Genomic DNA, 22,081 nt, shown 5'->3' with positions numbered 1-22,081 from the left:
TTTATGTGCATAATAGTTTTGTGATGATGGTGGACAGGTGTTTTCATAATGGTGTTGTGGTGGTTGTGTGTACTGATTTCTATTTTGGTAATAGTGTTTTCGTGGATGTTGTGTATAATTATTTTTATAAGATGCAAAATATCTATTTGGCTGAGCTAAACTACTGTTGAAGTAAGTGTTATTTTGGTTATGTGTAGTGCTATTATGTTGTGGTTGACCATCATAATTGAAGTTAGTGTTATTTTGGTTATGTGTAGTGCTATTATGTTGTGGTTGACCAAAATCACAGGTATCTAAATTGTTAGTGTTGTTATGATCGCAGCGTGAGGCACTACTATTATTCATTAGTGTATGGGGCTGGTTTCCTCCATACGTTGTGTTGTGGCCCATTGAACGATTATTAAAACTATTGTTTTGACTCGCATTGTAGGTCTCATCATATTCATTATTTGGTACCGGTGTTTGCGAGCGATTTAGTCTAGCCTCAATTTTCCGAATATGTTCGATTTGAACAACTTCATCTTCCAGATATTCCAACAAGTCATCAAATTCCAAGTGTTTATTGGTTCTGGCTAAAGTTTGCAATTCTGGGTTTCTTAATCCGGCTAAAAAGTGAATTTTTAAATTTTTTTGTGCGTAAAAATCTTCACTGTTTTTCGTATCGATGTTCATTATATTTTGTTTTAACCTTGCCACCCTTTCTTTATATTGAGTGAATGGTTCATTGACTCCTTGCTGCAAAGTTTCCACTTGTTGGAAAATTGCTTCTACACTCATTTTTTCTCCAAAAAGTTTTATTAAATTTAATTTAACATTCGCCCACGTATCATCTAATATGCGACTGAAAAATCCAGCAGCATTTCCTTTTAATTTAAACATTACCGTTCTAATTAAATCCTCTTCCGATTCGCCTCTTGGTATCTGATTCGCAAAATATTCCACTTGAAATAAAAATCCATCTAATTCCTTTGCAGCTCCGTGATATTCAGGAATGCATAGCATTGCCTTTTCCGTTGGGAATTCGTAAGCCATTTTTGAAAATGACGCGTTCAACGCTCTATCGATTTCAAGGCTTTGATTTAATAATTCTCCTTTGAGAACTTGGAGGCGTTTTTGGTAATTATATTGTGTGTTTAGACAACTTTCACTATTTGCCGTGGAGTTTAGTTGCGGTAATGATGGATTAATATTATTTACACTTTTTGAATGAACCTGAACAGATCTGTTCCTAAGTGCCAACACCCTTGGGTTCATTACCCTCTACGTAAGCGTAAAGAATGAAGGATTAATAAAAATGATACTTAAACTACTGTACCAACTACCCCTTACTGCTTATTATTACTAAGTTGATACTTTTAAGGAAACTTGTTGAGAAAAAAAATGAAAATTTACACTTATTTCACTAATTATCACTTAATCACTAACAAGCTACGATTTTCCCTTCACCACTTACCCAAAAAAAATTTTTTTTTCCTTCACCACTATACCTGATTCATACACCAGCCAGAATTAGCGTTATTTGCGCTACTAAGTATGCGCTTTACCGCTGTCACCAGATGAAACAACTAGCACTAAATGACCGATAAAAACATTTTCTAACTACTAAATAAAACTAACTTTTCATTTATTTGACTATAACTAATTTAATTTATTTTTATAATCCCGCTACTTAACACCGTATCCCGCGATCACCGACACCAGAATGGCCTTTTTTCGCCATCGCTTCGCTCGTCTCGATCGCTTCTCACTCTCTTCTCATAAAATGTTCTCGCTGAGTGTCAGCCGCCCGAACATGCCGCCGATGCCGCCTTCAGCTCCATCTACACGTAGCCGGTTGTGTAGAGAACTTGTTGCGGCTAAGGTCGCTACACCGTGCTCGAAGCAATAGAGCCGCAATAAACCGCAACCGCTCCGAGTGTGAGAGCAAGATTGATAAATTAATTTACGCTCTAGGACGATGAACCCAAAGCTTCACAGTGGATGGATTCAGCTCAATCTAAGGGAGCGGAAAGGCTTTTCCTTTGACTATCAAGGTCGATGAAGTGACTTTCTTGTATGTGGAAAGCTTAGAACCTTAATGTTATCCCTCAAGGTCAGGACAGTCACAGTTGATCGTGTAAAGAGAGAGATACTTCAGCGTACATTATGTATGTTAATGCTGGTTTACTTTAGGTAAATTCAACATGCAGGAAGTCCATGAAGTACGTATGGGTACGATGAGTTGTCTCACTGAAGATGATGGTTGTGATTGTTTCAGATAATGACCATTCTAGCACTTATTGATATTGTTGTTATATTTGGACTTTAAATCCAAAACTAAATTTGATAAAGGAGAGTACGTGCTTTTATTATTTGTCAATAAGAACGATTGATAGATAATAAAATCCCAATAATAAAATACATCAAAGCTAAATGAATTAAATAAATGTTAAATTATTAAACATGTCAATGAATGAAGTTTGTTATGAATGAAGCTTGTTATAACTTTTTACACTTGAAGCGCTCTGCAAAGCTGTAAAATGTCTTCCTTCATAAGAAAGTGTGTAAAAACTTCAATAACGAAAGTAAAAAAGTATACAAATTTCAATTATATACATTCCAACGTGGGAATTGTGAAGGAAACAATGTTTCTCATTTATCATCCTGACCTTCTGACGTTTCGATTTCCTGTGTTCGACAGCTTCCAACTGCCACCTGTAATTTGTATCTTTTCTCTACTTTCTCCCATTGCCACCGGATCTGTGGTCATCGATTGAAAACTCCCATCCCACAACATCAACCCGGAAGGCATTACAAAGTCACTGCAGACCTTTTCGGAGGAACAGTTCCTGCTGGAGTTGAGTGACGATCGCAGCAGTTCACCGGTAACGCGTCCTCCGATACGCAACCGGACACCACCGTACCTTGGCAATCTGCACCTTGGCTTTCACCAGCACCAGCAGCACCACCATCAGCACTCAGAGACGAGCGAGAACGAAATTTACGACTCGGACGAGAGTAATCTGCTCCGGACGCCGCTCGACCGTGGGCCACACTTTGATTTGTCCGCCTCGAAGAACATTACAGCGCTGGTCGGGAAGACGGCCTATCTAAACTGCCGGGTGAAGAACATCGGCAACAAAACGGTAAATTTCAATTTCAATTGTGCTGTGTATTGCTTCGGTGCTCGTTTTTTTTCCTACCCACAACAACGCGTTGTGTATTGAATGTGTCCTTTTTTGATTTCGAGCTCGAGTTGCTTCCGTACCGATAAATTCTAACCATGTGTTTTTATTTGTTTCTCTTTTTCCTCTGTGTGTGTGCTTCACCTGTTCATATATCATAACACAACGTGCAACGTCCTCCTGTGCGGATCGTTCGTCCTCGGCAGGTGTCCTGGGTGCGGCATCGTGACATTCATCTGTTAACCGTAGGTAGATTCACCTATACGTCTGACCAGCGTTTCCAGGCTGTACATAATCCCCAGACAGACGACTGGTCGCTACAAGTAAGCCCACTTATTTCTCTGCTATCCCATTGCGTCACACGATGTGTGCTTTTGTTTTTATTTAGTGCAACCTCTATCACTCTGCCCCTCCTTCTCGATGAGCCTTTTGAGAGCTTTGGGAAAAGCACAAACGATGAGTCAGCAAACTATATGAAATGATAAAAAATGAACCCACTCTGCCTCTATTTACACTCTATATGGCATATTCGGGCCATCGATCATGTGCTGGTGGGCGTTGGCAGTAGATCCATGAGCACACGCACGAACACGCAAGCTCTCAGGAGATTCCGTCCGTGGAGTGTTGAACTCTCTTTTTTGTCCATTTTATTTGGCTGCCTCTTTTGCGTCTGTCTGTCTCCCACTGGCACCTAATACCCGTTGGTTCGTTGTTCTTTCAGATTAGATACCCCCAGAAGCAGGACACGGGCGTGTACGAGTGCCAGATCTCCACTACGCCACCGGTCGGGCACTCAATGTTCCTCGCCGTCGTAGGTAAGTGTCCAGCCGCACTAAATTCACGGAGCTGATACTGGTTTAATACCCGTTTAGGATACGTTTTGCTCATTCACTCTCTCTAAAAGGCTTTTGAGTTTTTCGTTTTTCTGGGGTATAGGTTTATTTCCATTTTAACAGACACTTGTTTTCTTCTTTCCACGTGTCCCTATAACTCCATCTCCATCTGCAGAGCCAATCACCACGATCGTTGGTGTGCCGGATCTGTACATCAACACGGGCTCAACTGTAAATTTAACCTGCATAGTGCGGAACTCGCCCGAGCCTCCTTCAACCATTTTTTGGACCCACAACAATCAGGTAAGCGGAGAACGGGTGTGTTTGTCGATATATCGAGAGGGCTTTTGAGGTCCGTCGATGATAAAGTTTATTATATTTTAAAAATATAATCGGTTCTTGATCGTTTTGTATTACTAAAGAATGAAATATTTACTTGATTTGACACTGGTTTATAACTGAAACAAACCAAAACATTAACTTATATCTAAATGTTAATCACTAACACTAATCTAAAAGCCTCCAATCACTGTGTAAGGGCGTTTTGATTGTATCTTGCATCCATAAAGTTTTCTCTGAGGTAGCTAATCTAAAATAAATAAATAAAATATTCTAGGAAAGCATTTTGAAACCATCCTTCAGCTTCCCTGGTTCTCCTTATAGAATCAGTATAAATGGCATCTATGGAAATATTGACTGACATAAAATAGAAGAATAATTCAAGTCTTCTCTGAAAATGAAAAAGCGTGGATTCATACTTCGATGCAAATAGCTATTCATGAAATATGATATATTGCTTGCTTTGACGATATTTTCCACTCACTCCATTCAAAATCCAAATTGCCGGTCGGTCACGTTCCCGTTAAAATTTTTTTGCAGGAGATCAACTACGATTCACCCCGGGGCGGTGTGTCGGTCATAACGGAGAAGGGTGAATTGACGACATCGTACCTGTTAATACAGCGCGCCCGCACCACGGACAGCGGGAAGTACGTATGCTCCCCATCGAACGCCGATCCTTCCACGATCAACGTGCACATCCTGAATGGTACTGTTCGACCGCCCTACTCCCTAACCGCGTCAAGGGCAATGACAAATACGACAGTGTTCGCCCGATACTGGAAACATTTCAGACAGTATTTGTCAGGGCTACCGTTGTGTGAGTGTTTCTTTTTTAATAATGTTTGTGTAATGTATTACATATGTAAAAGGTTTCATGGATAATTTTAATCTTTCCTTTTCACAGTGGGCTCCCCGTTCAAGCGGTTAGCATTGCCGCCCAGCCAGTGGAGTTTGCCGATGAGCTTAATGGTGCCGAGTATTGCATCAACAGCATTTTTCCTGCAAATCCACGCGTGGACCAACTACTGTCGGTGATGACGGTGAAGAAATTCATCGTAGAACTCATCCCTAACCTACAAGATAAGACAGAAAAGAATGAGCGGAGAAAAGAACTTTTTTTAATTTCTTGCGCAGTGAAATAAAATAATTTCGAGGTATAGTCAATTTTATTTCAATAATTTACATATCACAAGAAAAGAGCGAATTTGAGCGTAAGGTAGGTAAACCGAGCGTAAGGTAGGTTTTGAGCATAAGCTGCAAAAAACAAACGTATTCGAATGTTCCCCCCCATGATCTTAAAATTAAAGTTGAATTATAATACTGTGTCCATTTCCCCTTCTTTTTTTCCTTTTTAGTGAGATTTTCCCGTGCCCATTCGTCCATTTTACTAAATCCCAAGCAGCTTTCTCCTCTGATCTGCAAATTAAAAGGCGCTTAATCCGCTGTGTGGACGATAGTTTAATATGTTTCCTTTAGTCCCTTTCCTGCTCGATGAAAGCCCTCGTTGCTATTAGACGGATTGAGTTCAGTATAGCTTTTTTACTACCGTTTAGCGCTTTTCCACTATTCTGCTTAATCAGATTATCAAGTAGAGTGTACAAGAAAAGCGAATGACAAGCGTGGCAAATGGGCGATAAATCAGAAAACTATTAAAACATTAATTTACCACCAACAAGCGGCTGTTGTAATGCTTGTGGGCGTAATACCATCGTTTGTGTGTAGCTTAGCTTTCATTGTGTTGAAAAGAGCTTTACTTTCATTATGCGAATACAGTAAGACATGGTTGGTAATTGCATAAATTGCGTTGTATGTTGTTGGCTGAAAAGGTTTGCTTTGGTGGATTTGAGACAGAACGAAATGATGCTGCTTTTCAAGGTTTTCATGTTGATAAATTTGTTCAAGCATGAAAACGAATGCTGCGGATAACAAACTAGCCTTTTCGTGTTGTTTGTAGCACACTTTAACTTTAATAACATCTTTTAAAATGCAGATATTTATAATTAGCAAAGAAACTTACGTGGATAGGGATGACCGCTGCCAGCCGGTCCTTCTTTGGCATGTGAAACCAGTTCGACTACAAGCAACTGTCCCGACGTTTTACGCTGAGGACCGGAGGATCTAGTCTGTAATGTAAACAGTTCATTCAATGCCGGAAAGAGTATTTCATTGTGCAAAACGCTTCAAACAGATTCAATTCAATTAATTTCACCCAAAGTACCACAATTCATACATTACTGTTGTGGATAGACGTGCCGAGGTCTGGATTCGCCGTAGCAGTTGCGCTGCTGCTGGTCGACATCCAGGAATCGACACTGCGCTCACGCACACTACCACGCCGCACTTAGCGATGCGCGCTAAGTGTGTGCAGAGCGCACCTAACGCGGTGAGTGTGTTACAGGCTAACGGTCGAGCAGGGCTACCAGGTAGGGCTCACGGTGCGGCTCGTGCACGCGGCCCCATACTTCAATGTTTTGTATTTTGTATTTATTTATTATTTTAAATTCGTGCAATATACGTGTATAAATGTTCAAACATAAAAATTACACATATATTTAACTATGCAAATGGACACAATTCCACTGAAACTGTAACAATTGGATCGATTTGATGATGTCTGTTTGCACACTTTCTGTAATCATTGTACGGTTGTAAGCAGCTGGGCACGGAACTAATAATCGAGCCACTTTTCGGATAGCTTCAAAATTATTAAATTACGTTGAAACCAATTGCAAAAATGAATAGGAATGCACAGGCTGCACCATATACGCCGAGTTAGGGTAAATTCAATAAACAGTGCTAATTTACACCTGCTGTACACGGTCCATCCTAGAATTCAACTAAGCTAAGTATTTTCCTCTCAAAACCACAAATGCTAGTGTTCAGGCATTAGCCGCTCAACGATTTGTTTTCAAATCTACTAACATAGAATTTATAATTAAATTTCCACTCCAGAGCTTGGTACTGGTTGAAACACTTCACCTTGTACCACGCGTCTCCATGCTTTACGAGCTTAAGATTCAGACCAAACAGACACACAAGCCAGGTTGAGAAAGAATGAGATTTTCGGAAAACGTTGACACTGTATAAATTTTCGTCCCACCTTCAACAATCCTTTCGAGCAACACGAGAACACCACAGCGATGAAAGTTGAACAAGAAATGCAAATTTTTCTACCGTTCGCTTCGTTAATTTGCGACTCAGAACACTCCGACACCAGGGCGACACTGCTGTCGGACATATACAAAGCGAATTAAGATACACAGCGGCCTCTCCTTGCGGCCAGTTTCGTTCCGTTCCATTTTGTTAAGAATAGCTGCTAACAGTTTGCGTTTTATTACTGGTAATTATTACGATAACATACTTACAGTTTCAACGAGTGCTATATAATAAACTATGGTCGTATAATGTTGATAAGCGCACGCTCGACACCTTCAAGAAATTATGTCTCTCTCCCTTTCTCACACACCTTCTGAGCGTACGAGATTCACGTGATCCTGTTCAGAAGGCAATGCCGAAATCATGCCGATTTTCCCATTCGCATCTCGGGCAAAAGGGAATCTCGGTGCCTCGGAAGGAGAGTCAAAACATTAAAAAAAGGATTCGCTTATTCTACACCGTCACGTAACGGTAAACAAACATTAAAACTTGTATGTGCTTTTTCACTTGCTTTCTTGCTGCTGTTCACTCCCAATGGGATTGTTGGTCGATACTTTTTTCCATTTTACCTTGTCTTTCTCGATATGGGTCTGTAAAAGAAGGTGAAGAGCGACACTCCAAAGCTCCTCTAAATGCTAACCTTTTCCACAATCATCTTGGGTGGAACAAACGTGCAGGTCTTCACAAAACCCCTTCTTTTACAATATCTTGGACTACGATCGTCACGCCAAGCTTCCACACACTATCTGCTCCCCATTCATTTATCCATCCAACTGCAGCTCGCAGATCCGCAGAGGACCACACTCAATAGTGATTACAGTGGCAAGCCCTAATGATGGTGAACATTAATTCTTATTCCGCCGGTTGGGATGTACTGTCCCCGCCATCGCCGCCGGTAGTGGATGGTCCGGTCGCTGCTCCTACTGCCGAATCCACCTGAGACGTCACGGTAAGTTCGTAGTCGAGCACGGCATGCTTGTACAGTGTCGCTATCATTTTGGCCGCGGTCAGTATCATATCCGAGCGAGACACGGACATGTACGAACGGTGCCATTCGGTGTGTGAGGTCTGTGAGGAATAAAAATGAATAGAGCATGAAAGTTACATGGTTTTAACACATATAAAACACACAGATGGGAGAGAGCACAGCTCAATGAACAGCGAAATGGATGAAGAAATGAATGACCCTTCCTTTCCGGTTTTTGGGGCTTTAAGAATCGATGATTTACGGCGGGATGCTATCGATGCATTAGAAGGATCCTTTGGCAAGGGCAGCTAATCGAAGATCATGAAATAAAAAACTTTTAATGCATGTTTAGCAGATTTTTGCTATAAAAACTCTATACTTAAACACTTAATGAAGCCCTTAACCCATCCCCTTTATTGGAATTAGCTTAACTGTGTTCTAATTCCTTCTAATCACGTACAGCTAGCCATTCCATTCCGATTTACATTACCCGTAACACCACATCCCATTTAATGCATGATTTTGCATTCAAAGAACGTTCGTTGATCCAATCAAATCATAATGATTGTCTCTGTTTGTGTGCTTTATATTAAACAAACATACAACCGGACCGGAAACAACGCGGAAGCACACCTCACGAACGAACAACATCAATCGGTCAATCAATTTAATTGGCAGTTTGTTTAACGGCTGCTCACAAAGTAACACGTAAACTCCGTACCATTGTTGTTTTGATGGAACATCCGGACAAACCGGTGGACCAAACAGAATGGAAATGAAGCGTTTAATGAGTCCGCTTTACTTCAACGGAGGGACAGGTGCTGGAGTAACGATCGAGACGTTAAGTTGGATGGAAAACATTTAAAATCATATTGATCGATCGTTCGATTGACTGCAAAATGGGTTAGCAAGCTGTATTCAATGTGATAAATAGGAACACCCTTTGAAGCGTTTTTCGACGCGCAATCGATCCGTATCAAATATTTCTATACTTTAAACTCAAACTTGGTTTAGAATTGTTAGTGATTTTAAATCCTCACTTTATTCCTAAATTCAATTACCCACGGATAGTTATCGAGCTTTCCCAACACAATCAGCAATGGTTCATACATGCTTTTACATCCATACACAGTACAAACTACTGCAAACAACCGGAAGCAAACGAGAGAACAATTCAGCTCAAACGTTGGTTCCGGCATTCCCCCATAACCGGAACAACCACCCTTACTCGTCCAGGACAAGAATTGGATGTGACTAGTCACAACGGTGGCAAATCGAAAAGGCTGCAACGTGATGGATGAATGGAAGAAAAACTACATCCGCTCGTAACGCTTGCAGGCACTGTTTGGGCGATTTTCGACATCCGGTCAAACAGCACCAGCCAACCAACGACTGGCTTCTCCTTCATTCGAATGGATGCCTCGGTGAAGGTAGACTGTGTTCGATAACTTTCAATTTGTGTGTCTGTGCAGTAACGTTCGAGCGGTTGATGCTGCAGTGCACAAAACGTGACCAAATGGAACAGAATATTAGGACGTCATTCCATCCCATCGCTGTTTGCAACGACCAAATTAACAGGCCTTCAAGTTAAAAATAGTTTATAATCCAATTTAGACACTCATTTATATGTTTGTGGTAAACTGATCCATCCCCAGCAGTGAACTGTCTTCCCAAACGAGTGATCACCCTTCATCAGAGCCAGTATTTTACTGTCCAAGCGCTCGGTTCTGGGACCGTTTTCCTAGGGCTAATCATCAACTGGATCTCCTGCCGTCGCAAAAACTCATTTGCACTCTATCTTCCGTCTATCTACTGCAGAAAACCACCAAAAGGCATCTAACCACATCGAGCAATGGTCATTCCAACTAAAAGATAGCCAATCGATATGGATGGTACGCAAATACCACAAAACGAGCGCCGTTTTTCATCCCGTTAGTTATCGCATTGCTGATTGCTTCCGATTTTTGCGCGAATTGCAAACGATGAAACCGTGAACTGAATTCTGCATAATCGGGTTCGGTGCAGTCCAGTTTCTGCATAATGTCCCGGGAGCTAAGCAGCTGCAACCACACCGGGCGCAAACATCCACCCGGAAGCGTGCACAAATCTCTGGCCAAACATCCTTGACCGTTTGCTCTCGGTTAATCCTTTTTTGAGAGTGGGATGAGAGAAGCCTTCAGGGTACCATCTTGTGCAACACCGGACGCGGTTGAAACATGGCACCAAAAGCTAACTCGAACACTAATGCAGCCATTCTCCGGACGACGGATAGCAGCACTTTCCGTAGAAGATTAGTCACGAGCTTTAGGATGGAAATAAAACGGCAAGGACATAAACAGGTTAAGTTAGGACTGTACAGAGCGGCAGAGCTTTGTCCAATTTAAAACTTCCACCGGTGAATGCAGTAATTCCGTACAGATTCAAGATGTGGATACACAGCTTTGCAGACACTCGTTGTCGCTCCAACTCCCTCTGTATGTGTGTCTCTCTCTACTCTAGGGGTTTAACAAAATGACAATCATTACAAAAACGCATAATCTCATTACGTTCGGGGAACACCCGGGCCTTCCTTCCCCGTTTGGAGGGACGTAAGCGATTCCAAAACGAAACCACACAAAACCAATACGTAGCAGAGATACAATAAAATTTAATTAAAATCATCCCATTTCATCGAACGAGGCACAGTGACATTGAACGATAAAGGTCGGTATACCGAATACCCTTTTGATTTGCGGATGATTTGAATTTTTGTATCTCTCGTGCAGTAGTTAAAATAAGCATTTTCAGCCGGCAAATATCAAACGGTAGCCATGCGGAAAGATTTTTCCACTGGGGAATAATAAGCAGGAGAGTGGTTAGGATCAGAAATTCTGGGAAAAGAGAAACAAGCTCAATCATTTAAGTAATGTAATCATTTCAATCTTTTGTCGCTCAGTCTCGTTCCAGTGTAATTTGCTGCATAAATAATGTACTAAGCATTATTGCATACTTTAAGGCTTTGCGACTGCAATAGACATGGGCAAAATGAATCAGATCTGACTAATTCATTCCAATCTTTACACTGATTGAACGAGTACCAGATAAATGGAAATGATTCTTCCGCACTCTAGCGGTGCGGTATTGATTCTCCGTGCGGACGCTCTCCCTATCGACTATGAAAGTGTGCGATACATCTCCGCACGCTAGCGGTGCGGTATTGATTCTCCGTGCGGAAACTCTCCATATCGATCATGAAAGTGTGCGTGCGTTCTGTACAAACCACCGCACGCGGTGCGGAGTTCATTCGCCTACTCAGAAAATCAGCATGCTTTTTCGATCTGATAGTGTGTTGACTAGAGCGAGAAAGCTTCTGTTATCAATGTCTTTTTTCCCGTTCCTCAAAATAGCAATACACTCTCGCTCTAGTAGTTTTTTTTTTTCACCAGAGCGAAACTGCAAGTAATTTTCCATATGTTAGAAGCTCCCCATGTCGGCTTTGAATATAAGAAAAAGATTTTGCTCATGGAATATAGTTAAGCACAGTTTTTTTTTAACTGTACGATTAATTGATTGAGTGTTATGAATCCGTTGTTTGAACGGCGATAAATTTACATTTTTATAAAAAATACTTTAAACGAGGAAACACAAAATAAATAATAATGAAAATTAAACAAATCGTGATACATTTAAAGTTTAGTTGAGCATTAAAACAACTTCGATTTCCTTTTTCTCTGCTTATAAATGTAACTATATAAAAAAATAGGGTGTACATTCTTGCAGCATAAAATCGTTATTTAAAAACATATTGCACCTCGGGCGTGCGAAAGAATCACCACACGCGTACAGTTCATTTCACTGAGCGAACTGGACCGCACCTGATCTTTAAAAAGAATCATTTTTCCCATGACTAGACTGCAACAAAAGACGCATCGCCTGGCAGTATGCAATCATGTTTAGTGTTGTATTTAAAGTGTATATTTTGTTTAATATTTTTTGTATGTCGAAGGATTGCATACCTTCGGGCGATGTGACTCCTTGCTTTTGACCTTTTGTTACATCTAAGAAACGTTAAGCACACAAGACAAGATAACCCTTGATCAATTTGGCTTAAAAACGGTCAAATGTTCCTTTTTTACTTCTTCATCTATGTGTAAGGAACGTGGAGGAAAATGGGAAAAATCAACCGAAAAGGTACCGAAGAACCCCAGAAGATATTTCACAGAATACAGCCTTTATAGCGAACAAAATCATGCTTCTAATAGATTGTAAGTCCATTCACACGACATTTATTAGAGAGACATTACGACATTAGAGAGAGATCGACTGTCAAACCGAGTGGTTGTGCCTTCCTTGTGCTCCTGATTTTTGATGCTGTTTTGCCGTGTTACTGCCTGATTTTCAACATTTGCAACATTGGTGCTGCTGAGTTGCTTGTACTGGCTAGTGCGTGCCTTCGATTGTTATCAAGTTGCACCTGAATTCTTGCACCTAGTCTCCTGTTATTTCGTCAGTTTTGCCGAGATATTGTTTGGCTTCGTTCCTGCTCCTGTCACTCGTCAGTTTGTGCTGTGTCATTCGTTATGCAGTGCTCAACCTGCAATGCACCCACCGATAGTGCAAATTCGGTGTCCTGCGCCGGTGTGTGTGGCTCCAAGCATCATACCCATTGCACGGGTTTGTCCCGTGATTCTACTCGTGAGCTTGGGCGGAATAATCAATTGTTGTGGTTGTGCAAAAATTGTAACGAGTTTCGCAATGGCACAAACTCACTTCTCACAAGTGAGATAGCAGCCCTACTCGAGTTGGTGAAAGCAGAAATTCTCACCACGATTGACTCATCTCTCTCTTCTCTTAGATCGGCTATCAAGAGCGATTTGCTTGCTGAGATCCTCGCTCTCGCTGATAAGCTAACACCCGTATTAGCTAAGCCGTCTGTTTCTCACGCATCGCGAACGCACACGTCCACTAATGCATCGTCACTCAACGCCACTAATACCAGAACGACTAAAACAGCATCCACTCGCCGTACATTTACCAACTCAATGGAGCTCACTGCAGATATCCAACAAGCAGCGAACGATACCAACACTGTGGAAGCTTCTGATAGCTGCAACCACTACACTCATCGTACTAAGGTGACTAGTGATATTAGTGCTGGGCACTGCCGAACAAATACAAAATCATCTTCTGATCCTGTTTTGAACCATGATACCACGAACACTGGCATAGCAGAAAAAGTATGGTTATACTTCACGAACATCAAATCGCATGTCTCCGCTGATGATATGCGTGTGTGGCTTAAAGCTGTGCTGCCAACCGACAACATAGATGTTTACCGTCTCACGAAAAAGGGCGCAAACCTTGATTTGATGTCCTTTATATCGTTTAAAGTGAGTATTCCCAAATCACTCAAGGATCTGGCGCTTCAATCTACTATTTGGCCAGTTTCACTTACTGTTCGTGAGTTTGTTGATCGTGGCCTACCAAAGCAACGTATACATGAAAGGGCCCGATTTGACCCTTCTGCGCTTACTTCGCATCGTTCAAGCAGTGCAAATTGCTCTTCTGCTGCGCCAAAAAGCACCGCTCATCCGGATCATTTTTTGGATCATCGATCGCCATCCCCACAGCGCGGGAATCAATCACTATCCCAGATGACCGAGATCCTAGAGGCTATCCAACCGGAGTTTCCTCCCACACCCCCTCAGTTATCACCGGGGGTGGGGCTTCAATCACAGAACAATCTCAGCAACACGAATCGCTCACCACAGATCAGCCCGTTTGCCAAACGGATAGCTCACAATTAATAGACCCCTTCGTGATCTATTACCAAAATGTTCGAGGCCTTCGCACCAAATATAATGAATTGCGCCTTTCTGCGAATGAATCAGGGTTTGAAATGCTTGCCCTTACTGAAACCTGGTTAAATGAATCGATTCCATCCAATATGGTCCTGGATAGTGATTCTTACAATATATACCGTTGCGATCGCAGCAGGTTAAACAATGAACGATCGCGTGGGGGTGGTGTGCTGCTTGCATGTTCCAGTCGTTATCCGTCTGTGGCACTTAACATGAATCAACCTACGCTTGAAGCTTTATGTATTCGTGTTTCTTTTCCTAAGTTTCGTCTTTATGTGGGGATTGTTTATGTGCCACCGTATTTGAGCAGCGACCGCAACTATTTCGAATCCCTTTCTGCTTTCATCAGCGATGCATACATGCATATGAAACCGAATGATCATCTTATCCTTCTTGGCGACTTCAATCAACCGGCGTTAGGGTGGTCGCCTGCAGCCGCAGTAAGGTCAGATTCATCTTTACCTATGAGACATTATGTGCCTCATATCTCTTTGAATTCATCCAGTTCCTGCTTTTTGGATGTGTTAAATTTGCATGAACTCTATCAGCTGAACGGGGTGCATAACCATTCAAATCATTATCTGGACCTGGTGCTCTCTAACTCTGCTGCTGCTGCTTGTTCTTCTGTGTATCCTGCTTCGTCACTGCTCCTGCCCCAGGATGCCCATCATCCTGCTCTGGAAATTGCGTTACCGTCTTCTTTATTTAGGGCTAGTAGGGTTAGGAATGAATTGCCTTCTGCTCCTAATTCATTGAGTGTTCGTTATAATTTTCGTCTTACAGACTATCGTAAACTTAATTCTATTCTATCTCGTGCCGACTGGTCTTTTTTTTATCAATGTACATCGGTCGACGAGGCTGTCCAATCGTTTAATGCTTTGTTAACCTCTGCACTCCTTTCATGTACACCTATTTTTCGTTCCCCTCCTAATCCTCCCTGGTCCAATCGTACTCTTCGCAACCTGAAAAAGGATAGAATGAAATATCTTAGGAGGTATCGTCTGAACCGATCTGCTTTCAACTTTCGTTTATTTAAGTACGCTGCCTCTGCGCATCGACTATACAACAGGGCTTGTTTTGAGGCCTATTCGAGTAGACTGCAATCGCGTTTCCGTTCTGATCCAGCATCCTTCTGGCAATTTGTTAGGATTCGAAGAGGGTGCAATACGTTACCTAATGAAATGGTACTTGATTCTCGAACTGCCTCTACGCCTGTTGAGATCTGTGAGCTATTCTCTGCACATTTTTCCCAAATGTTTGAGCCACCGGTTAGTGACCCTAACCTTATTGAGGGTGGGCTACTCTACACGCCAGAGAACTTAATTAATCTCTCCGATATTTCGGTTAGCTCTGAAACAGTTGTACAGGTGTTATTTGGGTTGAAACGTTCTTTTACTCCTGGTCCAGATGGCATTCCTGCCTCAGTTTTAATAAACTGTAAGGACGTGCTTGCTCCACACCTTGCTAAAATTTTCAACCTTTCACTTTCTCTCGGGGTCTTTCCTGCTCTTTGGAAATCCTGTTGGCTTTTTCCGGTACACAAAAAGGGATGCCGTAGCATTGTCTCTAATTATCGTGGGATAACTCAAACATGTGCCACAGCCAAAACTTTTGAGCTATGTATCTTTCCAACCATACTTCATAGTTGTAGTTCCGCTATTAGCCCTAAACAGCATGGGTTTATGCCTGGTAGGTCTACTTCTACTAATCTCATGTCTTTTGTTACCAATATTTTCAGATCTTTTGAGGCAGGTACCCAACTTGATGCAATATACACTGACTTTCATGCTGCATTTGATAGTTTGCCCCACTCTTTACTATTAGCTAAACTATCTAAACTTGGTTTTGGTGATGGCATTATTAGCTGGCTGTCCTCATACTTAAGTAATCGATCTTGCAGGGTTAAAACCGGGTCGTACTTATCTGAGGAGTTTTTTTGTACGTCAGGTGTCCCTCAGGGTTGTGTGCTAAGTCCACTTCTGTTTTCTTTGTTCATCAATGATGTCTGTAATGTTTTACCTCCTGATGGTCATCTCCTTTATGCGGATGATATCAAAATCTTTTTACCTGTGTCCTCTTCTTCTGATTGTATGAGTCTTCAGCATTACCTTAATGCATTTGTTCATTGGTGTTCATCCAACTTACTTCGCTTGTGCCCTGATAAATGTTCTGTTATTTCTTTCTCTCACTCTCTTTCTCCTATTTCATTTAACTATACTCTCTCTAACTCGTCTCTCTCTCGTGTTTTGTCCATCCGTGACCTTGGTATTATACTCGACAGTCGTCTTAACTTTAAACTGCAGCTTGATGAGGTTCTACTAAAAGCTAATCGAACTCTTGGGTTTATTTTACGTTTTACCTCTATTTTTAGAGATCAAAGCTTCTTAAGAAACCTTTATTGTGCTCTGGTAAGGCCTCTTCTTGAATATGCTAGCATCATCTGGAATCCTCCTACTATTGATGGCTGTTCGAGAATTGAAAGCATTCAGCGCCTTTTTACCAGGGTTGCTTTTCGTCGTTTGTTCGGTGCTGCCTCACTACCTCCCTATGAAACGCGATTGCAGTTACTCAATCTTCACTCTTTAAGCTTCCGCCGCCAAGTGTCTCAGGCATGTTTTATTGGTGGCTTATTACTTTCTGATACTGATGCTCCTGATTTACTCTCGTCCATCTCGTTGTATGTTCCCTCTCGTTCCCTTCGTCCTCGTGATCCTCTGTCAATTGAAACACGTCATACTCTCTATACTTTCAATGATCCTATTCTATCCTGTTTCAGGTTGTTTAACCACTTTTACTATCTCTTTGATTTCGACTCCTCTCTCAACTCTTTCCGTAACCGTATTTTTTCTTCTAATTCTCTTTAATTATTCTTCTAAGTTTCTTTAAGTTTTGATAGTCTCTACGCTCTACCTTTGTTTTTTTTTTCTTTAATTTTTTTGCTAGGTCTAGACTAGTTTAGTTAGGCTTAGTTTTTCATGAATTATTTTGTTTATTTGTTAGGGTTTATTTAGTTTTAAGTCTGCCTTATTTAGCCTTGATGGCGGATATTGTATTAATAAATGAAATGAAATGAAATGAAATTTCATCATCTCCTTATAGAGCAAATTTCACGCTCCATCTATGCTTAGGCTTATGGTTCAAGATACCATTTTACCCTAGAATACCATTTTCCTGTTTTCCGCTTTGATGCATTTTATTATTGCGCCAGAATCGACCATCCAATTTCTTCCTATAATTTATCTAGAAAGATGTCTCCGCAAAAAGGTACAACCTTCACAATATTGTGACCCAATCAAGTGAAAATAACATCCGGCAGTGAGCACCGCAACTCCAAGAAACTCTAAAGGGTTCTTGGACATTCGTCGTTGCGTGTGCGATAACGCTCGTAAACGTTCAAAGAGCATCCGAAATTAGTCTGTGATCGTACATCGTCTTTTCCGACCCAATCACACGGAACCAAAAACTAATTAAACGTGAGTCGCGTGAGCGTCCACGTGCTCGTATGCCGCTTGTGGGAACAATCAATTAAAATCGAACCCGAAACTCCCCAGCGGATCGATATTCAATACCAGAGGACGGGGTTGTTACGGAATGTTGTAAGTGTCTCACAACGGTGTAAGCTGAGCAGATTTGAAATACAAGCCATGTTCGGTGTGGGTAAAGGGGTAGTTCCATCGGGGCACCTCAACGTACCCGAGTCTCGTTATCAGAGACACGTCGTCATCAAAGTGTAATCAACTATTCACAAACATGATTTTGATGCTACGAACAGGAACATCACCCATCGGACAGATAATACGCAATGCTTGCAAAATTTGTTACTAGCTTGTATCAGAAGGGTCAGGTGATGGTACAGTGATTTCGCAACAGAACCCATCCCTTCCCGTGTCCCGTGGAAAAAGGATCTAAATCGAACGTTCAATAAACCGATGATCCCAAATCTCACTCACCTTAGGTCCAATGTGTACATTGTAAACTAGACCTCTGTGAAACGATGCCTACATAAAGCTTTTATCGGTTGATTCGTTCCATCAACAACGGCTACCATATCTGGAACGAAAACATCATGGTCTTTGGCCTCTTTTCAGCAAACATCTCGTACGGTTCTATCGACAAAGGATTATTGGGGAATAATAGTTTAAAAATTGGTGCAGGCTGGAAGAGTAGAAAGAAGGAGCAGGAAATCCAAACATGAAAAATGTTTTTACTTGTTACTTAACCACTTGCAACAACCAGACATTTGAGAGGCAACTATCATTAGACATCGTCTATTGTCTATCCCTCGAAGCCAAGCAATGTCTACAGAATCATTACCAAAGCTACCCACAAATGCTTCGGAATCTTCCAACATGCATTTGCATACTCAGCTCAGTGACCAACAGCTGCCATGGTAATGATTATCCAACAATCGCTTACCAGCTGTCGTTGGTGGATGGACATCAACATACCTTCCCTGAATTTATTTCGCAACTTCCCTGAGTTCTATTTCGAGCTTACAAAACTAGCGATACTGATTGAAAACAATTACACACAATCAGCAATGGTCGAAAACTTTTAGGCCATTAGTTTAATGACCGTTAAACGACCTATCAGTGGGGATGATGACTTCGAGTCTGAAATCTTCAATGATTCAAAGTATAGTGTTATCTTCGCTGTGGATAGCAGAAATTGATGATGATCAAGGTTTAACAGGTTCGAGGCTGCATCGTATTTAAGCCATATTCTTCATTAGTGCGAATCGTCCAATTACCAATACCCTTAACACTAGAAGAACGGCATAACCTGACCCTGTTAATGATAACGATAATGTTGAAGCTTAAACAAACGATATAAAACTTTGCAGAAAGATTCAATTGCTCCAAGCTCTAGCGTTCTGCAAAAAAACGTCTTAAAAAAATACACAATTCCTAGTCATGGGCTTCGATTTGTAAATTTAGTGTTATATTTCCTCGAGTAAAGTATCCATTGTCCAACTGGCACAACATCAGCAACTACACTTCAAACTCTGAGCGTTGAAGTACAGCAACAAACGGCAGACAAAGGCGTGGTCAAATGGGCAGCCAAATCCACTTCAACTTTAACCACGCGAAACGAGGCGTCTCCGGTGAAAAGTCCCTGGAGCATGTGATTGATTGGAATTAGATGGAATACACACTGTGTAAAATGGGAAAACTTTCCAGCGCACCACGACGATGACGACGGACCAAGTTACTCCGACACACCGGTTGAAATTGACTGCACCCCGTGCTGAGTGTCACAGCGTAAGCGTGTTCAGCTGCACACGATATCATGCTGAGTCACCTGGTGCAACTTTTGCTCACAAAGAAAGCATTAGCAGTGGTGGTATTAGTAGTTATTGGTAATTTTATCGCCTAAGAAGGAAAAGCGCATCCGGCATAGACCGCCACAGCCAATTTGAATACCTGCAATGGAAAGAGCTTTTTGCGAGATTGTGGACAACACACACACAACTGTGCTCGCTTAATAAAGCGATGCAGCACAAACACGTGCACCACTATTAATAATTCATCTCGTATAAAATCTACGTATAAACCTGTGTGGCTGCACTTTGTCTTGCCGGAGAAAACACCTTTTCATGCACACAGACGCATACAGACACGCTCACTCTGCCTAACGAAGCATTTTAACGCCTTGGTGACCTTGCGTCTGCCTGGGCCTGAGCGAATGGCACCAGTAAACCACCAACCACCAGCCAGGAACACACATTATTTTAATAGGCAACCACGTTGGCGGCACACCACTTACTCACACACATACACACTCCACACCCCCAAGTGGCTCACAGTTTGCTATTTTTCATTCGCTATGACCATTTTCCTCCGACACGAAAACGGGCGTTTGGTGAGGCTACGAAACTCATGGTAATGAGTTAGCCGGAAGTTTGCAATAATCCGAGCGACACCGTTGCTGACGGCCTGATACTTAAACCACGGATGTAAAAGTACACGCACATGGAAGCAACCTTTCCGGAACGCCTTTTTTGTCTATTTTTTCTCCTCAGCTAAATGCAATAAAACATGTGCTGATTACTGCATCCACAAGGAGATGGACTAAAGAATCCTTTGTCCATCCTGTTTAACTCCACATTGTTTAAATTTGAAGCAGTTTTAGTAATTGTTGCTTCCATTGCAGGTGCAGCGATGAAATATTGCACGTAACCATTTGAGGAAAAAATTTAAGGGTTTTCTATGTGACAAGCTTTATTTCGACGATGAAAGGGAATTCAAAACGTTTCGCTTTCTTAGACAACAAGTTATTATTATTGCAACTGCTCCTCGCAGTAATGATACACTGAACGCATTTGCCCTGACAGTAATGATACGCTGAACATCAACGAGACTACGGTGGCACTGTTAGGTTTGTATTCGATTCATCTTAATTAAACCGGATTCGACACCGAATGTAGCGCCACACCCGATCTCTGCTTTTGCTCTGCATCAGGTGAACAGTGCGAGAATCCAATTTATTTCGTCGCTTGAAACCTGCTCTCCCGCGCCACACTCGATTTCAGCCCAGGAGCCCAAAGGTAAAAGGTTTTGTCACCGACAAATGGCATCAAAAAGCGAGCAATGATGAAAAATTGCATTTTAGCAACAATGTTGGACAAACAATTGCACTCCTCGGCACTTGGGGATTAGTATACAGAGCCGATGGTATACGGCTCAAATGACTGTGTTGTTGGTAAGCCGGTGTGATCTTACAGCCAGAACGAGATGGGAAATTGTGCGTCGATGCCATAAGAAACAGGGATTTAGCATCCATTGTCGACGTTCTTTTACCTTTTCAACTAAGAGGTAGCAAAAGTTGAAGCCATCGATTGCACTGTGTACGATCCTGTATTTGTTGATGCAAACACAATGGCAATGAAGGATGCAACGTCCCTGGAGGAAAGCTCGAGACATTAAATGGTCCTGTTTATTGTTTTGTCCCATGTTTGAATCGTTGCAGCAGAAATAGCAGAGAAGAAGGAGGAGCTTTGAAGCATTCAGTGAGGCGTTTTTGCAGCTGCTTCATATAAGTCGTTTGGCTGAGTGTATTGCTTTTGCACTGAGATAGCCTTTCCCATCGTTCAGATGGAGGGGAATGGTCCGAAAAGGGTTGAGCGAGAAAATGAGGTGTTGTGTATTAAATGTAGCGCCGTACACGCTCAACAACACTCTGCCTTTTCGTCATTCCGAGTTGCTTCCAGGAACTTTCATAAGGGCGCTTAATCACTACATTTCATCGAATGGTTGTTGAGACGGTGTTCGATTTTCGATAAAGCAGCGAGCAATGAATGAGTCTCGGAAACGAGGAGGGCGAAAAAAGGACTGTTCCATTGCTTTCTCCAGTGGATTGACCGACTTTCAGCCGAATGCACTGAATGTGAGCTTTCACGAGGAAATGCATTTTCTGAAATTGTGTCGCTTTTCACAGAAAAAGTGTAGATAAAAAGCAAAGCGAAGTTTAAGCAACTGCGCTTCGTTTTTCCAGTCTAAAAGTCTCCGTGCACCGTCTTTACCAATCCGTTAATTGACAAATAATCTGTCGCAAAACAAAACTAAACTTGCGAGCTAACAGATTGAAAAGGTGGTAGAAGAAGCAAAAGGAGCATTGGAAGAAAACCCAAGAAGCTTCAATTAAGAGATTCTCCCACCTGCCGTACCTTCGATACGTTGAAGCAGACGGGAAAAGGAGAGAAGGATCCATAGGCAGCTTTTTGTGCGCTTCGATCACTCCACTGGCATTGGCAAAGAAACTTTCGCTAGCCGGAATCGA

The 22,081-nt window shown here is 41.8% G+C and overlaps 2 protein-coding genes across 2 annotated transcripts in view; both read left to right on the top strand.

The window, feature by feature from the left end:
* The window catches only part of LOC120957534 (zwei Ig domain protein zig-8-like), a 43,484-nt gene extending 37,986 nt beyond the window's left edge, over positions 1-5,498 (top strand). The window contains exons 3-8 of the mRNA XM_049610620.1: positions 2,788-3,125; positions 3,371-3,487; positions 3,886-3,979; positions 4,173-4,300; positions 4,877-5,156; positions 5,244-5,498. Coding sequence (XP_049466577.1) covers positions 2,788-3,125; positions 3,371-3,487; positions 3,886-3,979; positions 4,173-4,300; positions 4,877-5,156; positions 5,244-5,374 — 1,088 coding nt within the window. The 3' untranslated portion in view covers positions 5,375-5,498. The remainder of the gene's footprint in view (positions 1-2,787; positions 3,126-3,370; positions 3,488-3,885; positions 3,980-4,172; positions 4,301-4,876; positions 5,157-5,243) is intronic.
* The window catches only part of LOC120957536 (zwei Ig domain protein zig-8-like), a 316,504-nt gene that overhangs the window by 37,955 nt on the left and 256,468 nt on the right, over positions 1-22,081 (top strand). The window lies entirely within an intron of this gene.

Source organism: Anopheles coluzzii, chromosome 3 (assembly GCF_943734685.1).
Source record: "Anopheles coluzzii chromosome 3, AcolN3, whole genome shotgun sequence".
Taxonomy (NCBI): Eukaryota; Metazoa; Arthropoda; class Insecta; order Diptera; family Culicidae; genus Anopheles; species Anopheles coluzzii.
Note: the sequence above shows the minus strand (reverse complement) of the source record. Positions and strands in the feature narration are given on the sequence as shown.